Source organism: Antennarius striatus, chromosome 4, assembly GCF_040054535.1.
Source record: "Antennarius striatus isolate MH-2024 chromosome 4, ASM4005453v1, whole genome shotgun sequence".
Lineage (NCBI taxonomy): Eukaryota > Metazoa > Chordata > Actinopteri > Lophiiformes > Antennariidae > Antennarius > Antennarius striatus.
In genome coordinates, this window is record NC_090779.1 from 14,949,416 (window position 1) to 14,966,732 (window position 17,317).

Here is a 17,317-nt window from a genome sequence, read left to right on the forward strand (position 1 = left end):
CTTACTATAAACACAACATATGTTGTAACACAAGTGGAGCTGAGGCAAATTGTTGCATAAACGCATTAATTGGCCATGCGTCAAGCTGACACAACATCGCAGACCTGCTTCTCTATTTTGCTATGTAGCCATTATACAAAGAGTAAGAACTATGTTCCTGTTCATTGTAGTGACTGATAAGAATAATTAAAAGGGTGTATTACAGCAGAATTCTGTCAACAACATTTAAAAAACTGTACAAGTACTCTCCACCTATCACAAAGGCATTTCACTGTTGCAACTACTGTCATTACAAACTTCCACAGCCTGAATTTAGGCAGTCAAATAGCTTGTAATTTTAATCAACAGCATGGAAGCTAGAATTATAACAAAACAGACATAAGCAGTGAATCATACATGAGTCTTGGTATATTTTTTTTGACAACATAAAATAATTTTGTTTTTCAGAAAATGGTGATTCATTTTCAGTTTATGATCAGTTGGCCTTTTTGTCTGTCACTGTTTAAAAAGAAGAGTTCTCAAGGACTGTTGCTCATGACGATATGTTGCATCTTCTGACACAATATCTGACATTAAGTCAAATGTCAAATCACAGAAAAAGGTTTCGCTCTGTTTGTGCCCCTCTTCACTTGAAACTTGCCTATGGTAGGAAATATTAGGTTACATTGACAGATTGTAACGCTATCGTTTTTCTCAATGAGCCGGCTGCTGTTTTCTTTGTACAACTCTGGGTCCCAATCATCAGAGGTCGGGCCTCCATACCTGCATACGGGAGGAAGGGTGTTTCCACAAGCTGTCTGCTGGTCGCGAAAACTTCTGGTCCATCTGTCAGGCATGCCTAGCCGTCTGTCCCCACCATAGCAGCAGGGATTAGCCAGGCTTAACCAAGAAACCAGCCGCCTGTCTAAAGTCTGTGAGAAAAGGCATGAGGAAACCCCATTTCCAACTAAGCCTGTGCCATTCCTCTCCCAGTGAAGGTTCACCAGCACCTAACCTACTGTATCCAGTTCGGTCTGACCCACATTAATAGAGGGCATACATAAAGAGGTTATGAAGGGATGCAATTTGAAAGGGAGAAGAAAGAGGACACCATTTAGATTGCTGCTCTGGATGTTCAGAGATGTTCATTCAGCTCAGTTAAGTGAAGCATTGGGAGATTCTATGAAAGAGGGTGAGTGCAGTGCCTTGGGGGACGCAGGCTATTAGTGCTCAATGGGATGTGAGGTGGGAGGTAGCTGGGGAGGAGGTGGAGGCAGCCACCCATCCATGAATACCCTCAGTGCAGCTCTCCTGCTTCCTGCATTCACTTCCCCAACAAAGAGCCACAATGGTGTCCTTTGCTGTCTTGGCTGGCTAAGGCAGCTCCTGGCGGTGCTCAGAGCTATGTGGGGGGTAGGAAGGAGGATGATGTGAGTGTCTCTGTGTGTGCGTGTGTGTGTGGGAAGCCGACCTTAACACCACACAGCCAGTCTGCACGTGCCTAGCCCGCAGCCTGCCAGTGGCCGCACAAAAGGGATGATGTCATGCTTAGCCAATAACAAAAGACTCTGGTCGGTCAGGCCCTCCTCCCTCACACAACTAGCTCCAGCTTTATCCAGCCTAGCATTAATCGCCAGCGTTATCCTCTTTACTGTGCGTGGGGAATGATGATAACAAACCAGCCATGGTACAACCCAGATAAGGAGCGGAAGAGGAAATATAATAGGAATAAGTGATGATGTAAGAACCTATGGTAGTTAAAGATGGGTGCAGAGCTGTCATGAGATAGAAAGTGAGAGAATATAAGGGGAAGCTCAGCTATATGGGATGTCAGCACGAGATCTGGAAACCACAGGGCCCAAAAGACTAACCCAAAAGACTGAGCACAGAAACATGCTTTCACTGATTAAAGTGAAATGAAACTAAGACTGGATCCACAAGCTCTCACACTCATCTTATTTTGTCGGCATTACATCTGTAGACTGCAAGAGCAAGTCGTGCGTCACCAGAGCCCAAAATAATGAAAACATTTGGTAAGCATGAGTCATGAGATGCATGATCTCCTGTTTGGCCTTTGCTCACAGCGGTTTCTTTTGTGTCCAGGTGTGTTGAAATTCAAACAGGCACAATGTATGGATGTGAGGGGGGTTATACAAGATCTATGTCCAATTAACAGTGGCAAATTCTGGATGAGAAGAAAGGCATTTAATTTAATTTAATACACTGTTATAATCCCCGAAGGGAAATTAAGAACGCACACTCTAGTTTTTGTTAGTCAATCAAATCAAATCACATGCATGCATATTAGTGTGTACAGGCCCCTGTAATACACACACTACACACAAGGGGGCCTGTAGGCATGCAAGGGAGGTAGAGTGGCAGGCAGCTCCTTCTTGGTGCGCCTCAAATGAGCAATTTGTAAAGGGGACGGCACCTTGCTCAAGGGTGCCTCGGCAGTGCTCTGGAGGTGAGCTGACGCCTCCCACTGTCAGCTCACCTCCGGGTATTTTTTTTGGGCGGGGGCGGGAATCGAACTGCTGAGCTTGAATCACGGGACGACCTGTTCTACCGCCCACTTTACCACTGAGCCACTGCCGCCCCTATGTCGGCATGTCGGTTTTATTAACAAAGATCTTGAAATAAAGATTATTTAAAAGAAAAAAGCATTAAAACAGAGTTCAAGAGAAATAGGGGGATGCAGCCTCTCTGCCAATTCACCAATTATATAGCTGTATTAAATGAACTGAGGGTCCTTGGATTTTCAAAAATAGCAAGAATCCATAGTTACTCACCATTTTGCCATCTGACAACAGGGAAACTGCCAATTACACACAAGTGTGAACTGGATACAAACAGGAGAGGCAGTCTAAGGCATTAATGAAGATTAATTTTCCATTTATTGGACCAGGTCTTTTGGAATTTAAGTAGCCAAGCTTAACATCAACATGAATTACAGAATCATTTTGTTACCTGTCCATAGGTGACCTATACAGTATCTTAGACTCTACATGTGAGCAGGTAATAAATTGTATTTATCAACAGTCAGAGGAGTGTAGCAGGTCAAACTGCCCAACTAGGTCCTGGCAACTAGGAAGTAAACTGATCACAAAAAAGGCAATGGTATTTACTTTTGTACTATCATCCAAAGGCACACCTATTAAAAAAAATTCAGACACCTGTTACCGTGTCATTGGCCTCAAAGAAACAGCATATCAGCATTTCATTGTGTTAACCACAAAGTAATTAAATGCTTCTCACACACACACACACACACACACACACACACACACACACACACACACACACACACACACCCACACACACACACACACACACACACACACACACACACACACACACACACACACACACACACACACACACACACACACACACACACAACCTAAAAACAAGATTTGAATAAGAGTGCAGCATTAGCCATATCTGCTGCTCAGTTAATGTGCTTTTTCAGACATGTACCACATATTAAGCACACAAACTTGAACTGTGCTACCTGTTTAGTTAGTTTTCCTCTATTAGATTCCCTTCAGTTTCACACAGAGACTAAAAATACAGGAGTCAGCATGCCACAGGTGGACAGGCCACGGAAAAAAGGCTGTCATATTCGAAGGAGAAGCCATGGAAAACGTGAGGATCCGATTTCATGACCCCTGATAACCAACAAACCTACAGTATGCCTGCCCGGCTGCCAAATTTAGCACTCACTGATGTGGCACAAACTTGCGCTAACACCTAAGAGGCCAATTAAAAACCGTAGAAGTGTCTGAGACAGACCATTTGAAATGCTGTCAATAACCAACCTGAGATATTGAGGAGTCAGTGTCTCACTCCAGGACACTTGAGCAGCAGCAGGGTGAACAATTGTTGACATGGGAACTTGAATATGAGACCTCTGGCTCAAGGAAAAGTCTTTTGTCCTACTATCACAACTTGTCGCATCTACAGTAAGTCTTAATAACAAAGAACAGATTCTGTAAGTCCTCCCTATTACATGTGACACAGAGAGTTTCTCTCCTATATAGTGCAACAGATTGTACAACTAAAGAACAAAGACCCACATATTTTTTACGGCTCAAGATATATAGGATATTCATCCCTAATGATCACAATTTCATTTCTGCATGGTCATTAAAAGGTGGCTATCTGTTAGCTCTGAGGTAAGGCTCTGACCAAAGGTAACCAAATTCACCTTTCCAGCACCTCTAAAGGTCAAAAACTAGCACATTATTTTACAGTTGTATAACCCTAACCCTAACTCTGGCAGTCAATATCACACAGACACCCCCCTCCCCACAGAACCCCAAATGTCATGTCTATTGTGCTTGAACTCACCTTCACCTTGCCATTGGGTTGAAGCAGCTCAGTGACAGACACTTTGTCCTGCTGCAGTCTCCTCTTCACCAGCTTGGAGCAGCAGACATTGATTGCACCTTGCACATGTGATGCATTGTACTCAGAGAACGTCCTGCTGTCAATGACCAGCAAACGTCCGGTTCCTCTCTGGATGAGGCTCGCCAGGCGCTTGATGTCCATGGTGCTTCGCTTAGTTGGACCTTTCTCTCCTGCCATGATGAAGGAATAGCAGATCGGCCTCTCTCTGTCACTGACTTGAGGTAGTAAGGATTAGGGGGAAGAGGAGTAGATGTGACAAGGAGAAGGTGGAGGAAGAGATGGAGGGAGGAGCAGATGAGGCTAGTGGAGGAGAGCTACCACTGGAGCAAGCACTGAGAGATCCATGGTGCCTGGAACAGATGAAAACAAGGTAACAGTTTGAAAAGAGATGCCACACTGGAGTAGAAAAGCACATCACGCAATGGTTTGATTTAATGTGGCTGAAATGCAAATCATCTGATGATCAGGCACTGAGGACATGATCACTTCTACTCACAATCATTTCACTCATGCAAAGAACAACAAGCGCAAGCAGTCACACCACTTTTTTAAAAGTGATATTGATGGATTTAGTTCACACACATTTCCATACCACAGTCAACTGCACATTGGATTGCTGTGTATTTGGTTGATCTCTTATTGGCAGGACTCTAAGCTAATACTAGCCGCAATGCTTAACATGAATATAAATGTTATTTATAGACTCCCAGTTAACCTGGATGGTCCACAAGGATTTATCCGTCCTGAGATCAAACATTCAAACACAAAGCCGAAGACTTAAGTTAGACAAGCGCAACTATAAAAGGTGTTGGTGTGTGTGTGTGTGTGTGTGTGTGTGTGTGTGTGTGTGTGTGTGTGTGTGTGTGTGTGTGTGTGTGTGTGTGTGTGTGTGTGTGTGTGTGTGTGTGTGAAGGCTGGACGCTGACGATTGAGGGTCTCTTGTGTGGCTACTCATGAAACAGGAACCTGAGGGTGTGAGATAATTTAAGCCTGGGTAATTCAGGTCTGGTCTGGACACAGAAAAAGAGCTTGTGTGACATCTTGTGTGTGCGTATCTGTGAATGAGCATGTGTGTGTTTGTGTGTGTGTGTGTGTGTGTGTGTGTGTGTGTGTGTGTGTGTGTGTGTGTGTGTGTGTGTGTGTGTGTGTGTGTGTGTGTGTGTGTGTGTGTGCATGTCTTTCTGAGCCTTGACAAACTGCCTTCTCCAATCTATCACCATTAATCACTTTGATTGCCTTTTTGCAACAGAACTTCTACATTTAACACAAATCATTTGTCAGAGTTGGAAGATCAACAACTGGGTAAAAGCGTCTCGGGCTTCATTCAACCGTTACATTAAAAAACACCACTCCGCATCCTGGAGAAAACATACAAACAAAAACCCTGTCGAGGCCGAGGATAATTTCCTTTGTCAACAAGGTGTCATGCGACAAGTGAGAAGGTCAGTATGTGAATGCTGTTGTGTTGTTTTATTCATGTACAGTCACATGATGTCATGAAAAATGAATGGACCTTCTCTCATGTACCACAATGCCGAAATAGAGATTTAACCCTCAGTTGAAAAGGGAGAGTATGATAGGTGTGGAAAGAGACAGTGGAAAAAACAAACACAAGCTTTGGCACAACTTAAACCACCGGCACCATATAATATCAAAAACATATTTACCTGCCTCATGAAAACATAGAAGATAGTGGGGAAATGGTAAAGGAGGAAATTACAAAGCAGAAAGTGAAATAAGTGAGTCTTGATGTCAGCAATGAGGAATGGAGGAGAAGAAGAACAGGAAAGACATTTTGTACGCAGGAACAGGTTTGACACGGTGGGCCAGAAAACAGTGACTGAGAGCGAGAAACTGTGGAGTGACTGGGTCTTCTGATCTGCCCTGTTTTGGGAAAACATCCAGGCAGCTCTGCTCTGTAACTTCTCAATCCTGTTCTGACACCACTGCTGCGGAGGGAGGGGGAGAAGAGGTGACAAAGGATGTTATTCAGTCAGGCTCTCCAGCATAGCAACTCAGCCAGTTCAAGGTAAGGGAGGGAAATGTGTGGAGATGGAGTGAGGAAGAAAATGATGAAGATGATGAGAGGAGGCAAAGTGAGGTGGTTCATTTTCTCCTTAACTAACCTGGAACGACTGCAACGACTGAGGATTCAGATAATCATAATCAGGCAAGGCCTGAACATAGGTGCACAAATGCTTATGCTGCCTGGCAATCTATGTGATGCAAGCACAGCAGAAGAGGAACATGGAGTAAAGCTAGACATACAGCAGCACTGCTCACCCCATAAACATTAATTAGAAAGCGTCTTCTCTGGAGTAAATGCATACAAACAAGACACATAGTGCTCTGCACAACCATAATGCCGACTGGATCTTAAGAAACAAACATGAACCAACTAAATCTGATCCAATCTCTCATCTCTTGTGTTTTAGTGTGACTGAATGTGGATTACAGCATTAATTCTTTAAACAGGGCAAAAATTTGTGCCTAGCAGCAGTTTGACACAGAATTATTTTTTTTTACATCTCATGCAGCCACTCTGCAGAAACACAAAGCGCAGCAGCAACGCCAGTGCTCCCTGACCACAACAGCTCCTGGCTCATTACGACCTGCCTTATCACCTGTCATAACATACCTCATACAGTGCGGAGCCGTTAACCGAGCAGCCACCGATGCAGCTTCCAGGGGTGTGAATTTCTCTCCTTATTTTGCAGAATCCCTGCTGCTGTGCACTACATCTTACACTGCATATGTCTGATGGTGACTGTTGCCCATCCTCTCTCACTCTTTTTCTCTGAATCCCTCCTTCTCTCCCTTTCTTGCTCTTGTGCAGTGAACAGGGATGGGGAGGGGAGTGTGCAGGTCTACATATGTGACTGCTCTGCACCTTTCTACACTACTAAATCACCATTCTACAGTCATTTTAGTTCCAGCAGCCCCCGTTGCTTTGGACAGGAAAGTGAACAAAGACAGGAGGTGATAGGAGGAAATATGGAAAAAGGAAAAACAGAGACAGGAAAAATATAAAAAATACAGAAAGGCAGAGTAATAAGAAAATGAGATATTACCCAGCATAACAACACAAAACACTTTTAGTATAAGTCATCTTTCTCACTCCATCTTGCATCCTGTGAGGAGTAAAACAAACAAGTCTCCTCCAAATAAAGCAGGCAGCAGCCAGGAGTTTGCCGTGATGCTCGAGCTAAACAGGGGAAAACAAGCTGAGAGGAGAGAAAGCAAAGACACACAGGAAGCATGTACAGGCCTGGAGCATATTCTGCTGTTGCCATAGAAACAGCCCAGATGGGGTGAGAAAGGTCCACAGAAAGGGTGATGGTGATGGGATGGATACCAGTGATGCCTCACGTTGGAACTGGACACTAGGTGGGAAAGAGCTAACGCCGACAGCTTTACAATATCTCATCAAATAGATCCTTCAAACTTCAGCTGTGTGTCTGTACTGAATTCATAATTTTCACTTTAACATGATGAGATTTTAATGGAGACGATCTCTGCAAGCTGTTGATTTGCTCTTGCCAGAGGCGAAATTGGTATTAGTTTTTATGTCTGTTGCGAGTTGTTACAAAAACCCCAACCTTCTGAACACTTCTATAAAATATATTCCTTGTGCAGCAAAGTTCACATGAAGAAATGATTAAGACAGAGAAGCTTGTGCTCATTTAAGTTCAATCAATGCATTTACACCTACGCTCCTGGCTTAGGGGAGAAGAACCAGATTGACTGGTCCTTCATGAGGCAGATCTAGCTGTAGAATTTTCAGAGTTAATTTCTTTAAACTACTGGGACGTCCAGATGAGCATCACCTAACTATCAGAGTGATGAATGTTAGAAAATGTTCTTAAATGTGTGGACACTAAAGTGTATACTGTTTGCCAATATTGCTTATTAGTACAGGCAAACCTCGGTTTCCAACCACAATTCGTTCCGGAAAGCGGTTCGAATACCGATTTGTTCAAATTCCAAATACATTTTTCCCATGAGGGCAGTACGGTGGGGCAGTGGTTAGCGCTGCCGCCTCACAACACAGCGGACCCGGGTTCGAGTCCCGCTCTGTGCGGAGTTCGCATGCTCTCCCCGTGTCTGCGTGGGTTCTCTCCGGGTTCTCCAGCTTCCTCCCACCTCCAAAAGCATGTGCTTCAGGTTGATTGGCCGGTCCCAAATTGACCGTAGGAATGGGGTGTGTGTGAATGATTGTTTGATTCTATGTGGCTCTGCGGTACACTGGCATCGTGCCCGGAGTGTCCCCCACCTCACGCCCTGAGACTGCCAGGATAGGCACCGGCTCCCCCGCGACCTGCGTTGGCGGATTAAGCGGGTTGGAAGATGAATGAATTTTTCCCATTACAAATAATGTACATGGTTTTTAATCTGTTCCAAGACGCTAGAAAACTATCTTTTTTCAACACAATGTGTTATTTCATAATGTCATTTATATATCAATATATATATCAAATTGTATAGTAACAAAACATATCAAAGAAATGTGAAAGATAGATAGATAGATAGATAGATAGATAGATAGATAGATAGATAGATAGATAGATAGATAGATAGATAGATAGATAGATAGATAGATAGATAGATAGATAGATAGATAGATAGATAGATAGATTGCACATATCCACTGCTCAGGCATTACATAACAAATAAATACTGACATCACAGGACATACCACACGACATACACTACACTAAATGGTATAAAATTAAATAAAAAATAAAGGAGCAAACACGAGAAAGAAAGAAAAAAAAACATCGATGTAATCAGGTTTGCCTAAGGTACGAGTTACCGTCGTCTTTTGGACAGAAGTTTACAGTACCGTAACTCGTACCATATAGGCAATGGAACGCAACTTAAATGAAAAATTATTGAATACAGTAAACTAAAATAAAAACTACATTACCGTCACGTTTTCTCTCGACTTTTCTCACGCTTGGCGGCAAGAAATAATAATTCATTCATCTGCCACTTCATCCGCCGTAGTGGATCACGGGGAGCTGGAGCATATCTTAGCTGGCACAGGGCGTGAGGTGGGGGACACTCCGTGCACAATGCCAGTGCACCGCGGAACCACACACAAAGACAAACAACCATGCACACACACCTTCCCTCCTACGGGCAATTTTGGGACCGACCAATCAACCTCAAGCACATACTTTTGGAGATGGGAGGAAGCCGGAGAACCCGGAGAGAACCCACGCAGACACGGGAAGAGCATGCGAACTCCGCACAGAGCGGGACTCGAACCCGGAACTGCCGTGTCGTGAGGCAACAGCGCTACCCACTGCGCCACCGTGCCGCCCCATAATAATAATAATAATAATAATAATAATAATAATAATAATAATAATAATAATAATAATAATAATAATAATAATAATAATAATAATAATAACAATAATAACAATAATAATAATAATAATAATAGTAATGGATTAGATTTCCATAGCGCTTTTCTGGACACTCAAAGACGCTTTACATTGGACCCATTATTCATTCACTCCTCATTCATACTTTGTGATGGTAAGCTACGTGTGTAGCCACAGCTGCTCTGGGGCAGACTGACAGGGGCATAGCTTCCAACCTGCGCCTACGGTCCCTCTGACCACCAGCTGAACAATCACACACATTCACACACCAGCGATTGCCCCACTGGAGGCAAGGAGGTTAAAATGTCTTGCCCAAGAACACAACGACAAATGACTGGATGATTGGATGACCCGCGATGCCACTGAGCCACGGTCGCCCCAATAAGGCGATCGTTTTGCATTCGACTTCCAAATTTTGTTCGACTTCTAAGACAAAAAAATTCTGAATTTGTTGGTCGAATTCCGATTTGTTTGATGTCCAAAGCGTTCGAAAACCAAGGTTTGCTTGTATTCATGATTGATAACCTGCACAGGCCTTGAAAAACACGAGTTGATTCAAACAATGGAAAAACTGGTCTGATGATCAAAATAATCTTTGGTTACAGATTTAGAGATATGTGTGTTACATAAAAATGACTGCCATGTTTTGTAACAGCAGAATGAAGACTTACAGGAACAACAGACTCATTTGTTATTCTCTTCAGAGCTGCTAAGAAATGACTGAAGATAAAACTATTCTGTTGTAATTGGTGAATAAAATTGTAGTTACAGTACGTCCATAAAATGAATAGTCCATGCAGATTATAGCCACTTGATATAAACCATGAGCAAAGCATGATGGGAAAGCTCAATACTATCATTGAATGGGGAAACAGAGTTACTGGACGCTCACCAATACTGATGTAACCCAATCCAAGTTATTCATTAACTCCACAAATAACATCACCTGTGGTCAGAGCTTAGAGTAGATCAATATAAAACTGCTTCCTCGACTTACACAATGACGACTCAAGTAGCGTCTTTTGACCAAAAACAATAATATCACCAGAGTCTCTGTTGCCCTTTATTCTGCACCACAGGTTCTCTCATCAGCTACTTGTTTGCATGTGACCAACATAAGAGTCACTGCAGGTATTCAGACCAACTCCATTAGCATGGGATTACTGTTCACCAACAGACTGGAACAGATAGAGGACGAATTAATGGTATGCTTCAAAATGCTGTTGGATCAATTACTAGATCATAACCTCATGTTTTAGACTCCTGGGTGTTAACTATAACAAAATATTATTTTCATCATTATTTATCATGTTAATTGTTTTCTTGGTTGATGGAATAATAGCTCAGTCTACAAAGCAGGTGGAAAAATATTCCAGTTTTCTCAATCCCAGTGTCTGACTTTGAAGAGCCTATTTTCTATTTAAAAAATATAATAATATATCTTATCTAAAATTCAATTCAAATATATTTACTATAAAATAAGACAACTTTGACTGGCACTCAAAGTGCATGCCTATGTTAAGAACTGCTATTTCCCCTAAATCCAATCAAACTTTAATCCTGCACACATAATTAAGGTGACTGGAGTTATAAAAACTGGTGGATCCATATTTTTATTTGGATCTGTACCAAATAGCATAAACTCATAAATATCACCACCTAAATAAACCTTCTTTTAAGATTAAAAAAATGCATTCATTACACATTTCATAAGAATGTGCAAACAAACAAACAAACAAACAAACAATTAAACAAATCCACCTTTTGAATTGATCTGCAGTAAAAATCCAATGGAAGTCTTTTCTGTGCCTATTCCCACCAAGTTTCATGAAAATGCATTCATTAGCATTTGCGTAATCCTACTAACAACCAACATTAACTCTAAACAGTCATAATAAATGTAGTCAACACTCTGTTGTTCCTCTTCATCTGTTATCAAAAGATTAGCAGATTTTGTGCCAATATACTAGTTAGTTCATTGATTACTTGGACTTCATTTCTTTGATTTCCTGACACAAATGTAAATATAATCCAGACATCATCTGTCATGTGTCATAAATGCTACTACAACACAGTCACCCAAAAATCAAACAACATGCACATCCAGTGTTTATAAAACAGACATAAATCTACCGAGAACATTTATGGATGCTTCTTATGTATGACCGACAGCAATAGTTGAGCAGCACTGTCAGTCAATTCAGGGTAACTGAGGGTGTATAATAGAAGAATGATATACATGGAAAAACCGAAATGATTGGTTCTGTTATGGTGTTCGTGTAATTATGAAAAATCGATTTCTGATTGTTTGGAGCAGAAAGTATCATTTTACTGTAAATAACACATACAGCAGAAAGCCTCATGGTGCTCTTTAATCAATGCTCCCTCAGTGGAGAAAACTGAAACAACCCCGGCTCTACCGGAATAATTACGACGTGGATACCAACAACGATCCCTGACATATATAACACTGCAGAACACTTATAAATTGCGTATTAAAAATCAAAGCTTGCATAGCTTGTAATATTATGAGGGGCGCACTACAACATAGACACCATTATCATTGATTAACGTCAATAACAATGGTGGAGGGTGAGCGTTCGTAGCGCACTATAATAAAGCGACTTTGATTAATAAATTAATAAATACAAACAGAAGTGCGGATCATCGCTTATAAACAATTATGCATTCAGAAATGTTGAACCACACGTTCGTGAAATGGTTCACATCGCACTGATCGAAACCTGCCCGATGTTATAACGCGTGCATATGACACGCATAATAAACAGTAATAATATAAATACACACATTCCTCCTACCTTGAAATGGTTGAGTGGAAAACGATCTGACGTTTGGGAAAGTAAACGAATCGATAACTTCAGCCTGGACGGGTTTAATTCCATTATAAGACATGAGCGCACATAAAGAGGGAGGTGTGTGTGTGTGTGTGGGGGGGGGGGGGGGGACAGACTCAGCAGGAGCTGCAGCGCGAGGCGGGGGGGGGGAGGGGGACGGTACGAGCAGACACAGCTCGGCTAACGTAAGCTAGCTCTGAAGGCTACGACGCAGTTACTAACGAGTAGCTTCTATGAACCGAATCACGCTCACACACTGACCTCGGGTTCCACGCAGCTCCTTTGTGTCATTCAGCTGACCTCCATGCAATGAGGGGGGGGGGGGGCGACGGCCGTGTCTTCATGAGGCTGGCCGGTGTCTGCCTGCTACCTGGCTGAGTCGGGGTTGGGGGGGGGCAGTACAGCTGAGCTGACAGGGGGTGACAGCGCGAGACATGAAAGCACGATGACGGACAACTCTGCGCTCCTTCAGCCGCTTTAACTGATACGTGTTGGGAAAGATTAGCGTTGTGAGGCTAGTCAGCAGCTGAAAAGGGTCGTGTGTACGTTGAGAAGGACGGAGGAGGAGAGGAGGGTGGGGGGCTGTTATAGAAGTGCACTTTAGCACTTTCTTGAACTAGCTAAACCGATGAGGTCATGGTTCAGTTGGGTGTGAGGGGGGGGGAGGAAAATATGAGTTGACGTCACCTCCAGCCAATCAGCGCGTTCGCCTCTTAGGATAGATGACGTCGACTCTTTGATCCGCTTATTAAAGGGACAGTCTGTTTTTTAAAGGAGACGCGCACATGAGTACTGCAGTCGTTTAGTAGCAATTGTGAACCACGTGAATGCAAAATCCTATAGAAATTCCAGCATTATTTTAAAACAATGTTGTTTATGTTCTAAATGTATACATTCTCAAAAAATGAAGACCTTTAAAACGTCTAAAAAATTATTTAATTTCTCACAAAATCCTCTTCAACACAGCACGTGAAATTTCATTTCAATGACGGAAAACGTTGTGTTTGTGGTGTTTTTGTTAATGTACACAATCCCAACTACCACCACTGGTGTGACTTTTGCTCACAGATTTTAGATACCCGAACCTGAATTTAAGTTCTGTTGATTGTGGGTCCAAACATTCATTGTCAATGCCGCTGTTCATTTATATCGCCTTGCAGAATTTGTACTGTATATGCAGACAGTGATTTAGGTCGATTACTACCTCCGCTTCTAATTCCCAAGATATGCAGTATGGAAGGAAGGAAGGAAGGAAGGATGGATGGATGGATGGATGGATGGATGGATGGATGGATGGATGGATGGATGGATGGATGGATGGATGGATAGGACGTCTTCATGAAATGATCTGGTATCTGAAACTGAGCTGTTCCTTTGTCTTGTACTATATTCTGTACACTGTTCAACATCTTTGAGATCCTGGACACCTACAGGGATGTTTTCTTTCAGGCTGACTAATTAGACATTTATTTTGGTGCAAGTTGGGTAAAATTAGGCTGACAAATACAAAATAACATTAAATTCTGCTATTAGGAAAGCTATAATATACAACTTACAGTATATTTCGATCATAGAAATTAGATATAAATTGTTAAGGTTAACATGAATTGTTTATTCACAGTAACGCTTGTAGTATTCAGGCGTTGGATGTCTGAATTCAAGTTATTAAGTCTCTTTTGTTTGACTAAAGGCCTTTGTTCTGTTTCCCAGCCATCCCAAAGTGAATGTGATCAAACAAATGAACGTGGGTTTCATTAGGCTATTGAAACAATATGCAGTTACGTTGTATATACTGACACCTAGCGGTTTACATATTTAACTACTATCTGTTGGTGCTGTACAGCAAAGGCCACGAACGTCACCTCGACAGAACATCGTACAACAATTGCTATTTCCACAAGTTTAAACAGTATTATATGTCATCATGGTCCCTGATATTAATTAAAATCCTTACAATTATTCTGGCAATACCTTGATGTTCTATGATGACATGAGTGGTCTCTGATCATAGCATGCTTGCAAGCCATACTACAGTCAATCATTTTAGTGTATCCTTGTGTACAAGGATTAGCAAAATCATAAATATAAATTGGACCAAATACTGAGTGAAAGAGGTGTAATGCTGCTTTGTATAGCAATAGCTGCACTTTCTACTCCATGAGACTAGGGCAAATCCATGAAGACGAGGGAATCGTGACCATCTCATCTAAATATTCTGTTGCTTAAAATTTTCTGTGTTGTTCTCAACACTGGATGACCTATTTCCCTTGTCTTTGATGATTCACTTTATACATTTTATAAGCTAAAAGTTTAGCAATTGGCACACCAATCAGAATAGGAGCCTTGTTTAATAACTGTCAGAATTACTTAAAATGCTATCCCTACTTCATTAGATGCAGATGTTCAATAAGGTGAAAGCAACTTCTTGTCTAGTTTGCTATCAGGAGTGGAAAACCAATACACTACTAACAAATAAAGCAAGAACCAAGGCAGTGAGAGACTGCAATATCCTGCAAAGGGTAGGTCAGGGTACCCTGAAAATAGTTCCTGACAAGTGCATAGCTTTGACCTTTCAGGGTCGGTCAAAGCTATGCACTAGCTTTGACTAGCTTTGACCGTTGATCAAAGCTAGTGCCTAGTGCTTTGATCTATGGTCTTACTCACACTGGCCTTCTCCCTTGTCTTTCTATCTTATCTGGTTCCTGAGTGTAAAAAAGTTGAAATTTGACCTTGACCTAGTCTTGTCAAGTTCAGCAAGTTTGTAGTTAGTTGACTGTGTCCTGATCAGACTGACAGGTCAGAGTATCGGTGGAGTATCGGTGTGGACATCACTATCACATGACCCCTGGTAGATGGAGACTTCCTGGTTCAAAGTATTGAATTCTGGCAAGAAATGGCACCATATTAGGCAATGGCTGCTCATTAGCCTCTAAGGGTGAAAAGACCAGAGGATGTAAAGAAGGATAGATTAGAGACTAACTGGGCAAGAGGCCAGTAAATAATACACGTCAAACTGGCTTTTAGGCCAAACTTGACTGCAGTTCCAGACCTTCAGCCTTCGCATTGGTTGATGGTTTGTATGTATGTAGCTTTAAGTTGTTGCACTTGGCGTAGTTACCTTTCATGCATATAATATAATCATAAGAATGCATGTGTATAATTATCCATCTATTGTATGAGTGCTGTATTTAGGATGTGTTTATGGTGTTTATGAATGTTTGATCTTTTAAGTGTTGACCATGTGATGAAGCGGTGCCTTGACCAGGGTGGAGCTCACCTCTGTCTCCAGCTCAACCTGTGATCCTGCACAGAATAAGCAGCTATAGAAAACAGATGGATGGATGTGTTTGCAAACTTACAGTTCTTTCATAATATTGCATTGACAGATGCTCTGGTTTAAAGTGAGGTTTGCATGTGACTGAAAGAGTCAGAGACAGCAAAACAGAGTCATGAAAATCTACCTTTATTTGGATGCAAAACTCACAACTTAAAGCGATGCTGTAGCAGAGGAGAGGAATACTGATTGCTGGTTGTTTGTTTGTCTAATTGATGATTTTGCCCTCCCAGTTTTGATGTCCAAAAGAAGACCAGGTAAGTATTCAGAACAAGCACAGAAAATAAAGCTTGTATACAAGTATACAAGTATACAAGTATACAAGTATAATATATATATATCAATTCCAGTCACATATGTCTGTAAAACTTCATTTTGGCAGTAATTTAGCAAGTTTATTTATCCATCATCTGATACTTTTCACAACTGTTGGTCTGATTTAGAAGGTGAAATTTGTTACATGAAAAACAGTCTTTACTGTTTTAGCTGCCTTACATATTATTTCTTATGTTGACAACTGGGAGTAGCTGACATTTTCAGATGGAACCGACTGGGTAGAGACTCAGTCTGAGGTAAAATTATTCAATAAAATGATAAAAATGTACACAGAAAGCAAAGCATATTAAAGCAAAGCCCAAATATATAAAGTAATAATACTGAAGACTGAACATAACCTATTTATTTTCTGTACTGGAAGGTAACTTAGGTAGTTGTCACATTTTGTTCTGTATAATCTTGCAATAGAAACAGATGGTTTGATCCACAGTATGAGCTACATTCCATCATGGTGTAAACGGAAATATACACAAGGCATCTACTCAAAAGGATTGTATAAAAATGTTCTAAAAATATCTCTGGTTGATTTCACAAAAGCAAACTGTATCAAAAGCATTGGGCGAGAGCAAGCAATATAATAGGCTTAAACCCTTTACACAACAAAAAGCAGGACAATCAATCACGTCGCTTTGATTGTGGACCTATAGAGTCCCATACGGCACATGCAATCCAATAAAATCAACACAATCAAAACACAATACAGCAAATAAAATAACTTGTACGGCTGAACATCAAAGACAACCTTAAATGGTCTATTGTGCTTCATACAGATTAGGCCTGGCCTGTCTATACAACAATCATGGGCTTCTTACTTCACAGATATGTTCAAGCTACTGTTGAAAACAGAGGCATCACAGAGCATGTAATTCTGAGGCGAGCTTTATGATAGTAATGGGATGTTTATCAGGATATCATGCGGCACTTTACTTTTAACTGATCACCACTATGTGTGTAGATGTCAGATTCTCCACAGCTTTGCATTGATTTTTGATTCTGTCTCAACCCAC

At 41.6% G+C, this 17,317-nt stretch overlaps 1 protein-coding gene across 2 annotated transcripts in view; it reads right to left on the reverse strand.

Moving 5' to 3' along the window:
• dusp8a (dual specificity phosphatase 8a) overlaps positions 1 to 13,028 on the reverse strand; it is a 50,649-nt gene extending 37,621 nt beyond the window's left edge. Inside the window, exons 1-2 of one of the 2 annotated variants that reach the window (XM_068312355.1) lie at positions 12,902 to 13,028; positions 4,333 to 4,742 (exon numbers count right to left, since the gene is read on the reverse strand). In XM_068312355.1, coding sequence (XP_068168456.1) covers positions 4,333 to 4,569 — 237 coding nt within the window. In that variant the 5' untranslated portion in view covers positions 4,570 to 4,742; positions 12,902 to 13,028. Of the gene's footprint in view, positions 1 to 4,332; positions 4,743 to 12,604; positions 12,726 to 12,901 lie in introns of those variants that run through there. The other variant, XM_068312354.1, reaches the window with a different exon arrangement.
• Between the last annotated feature and the right edge of the window lie 4,289 nt (positions 13,029 to 17,317).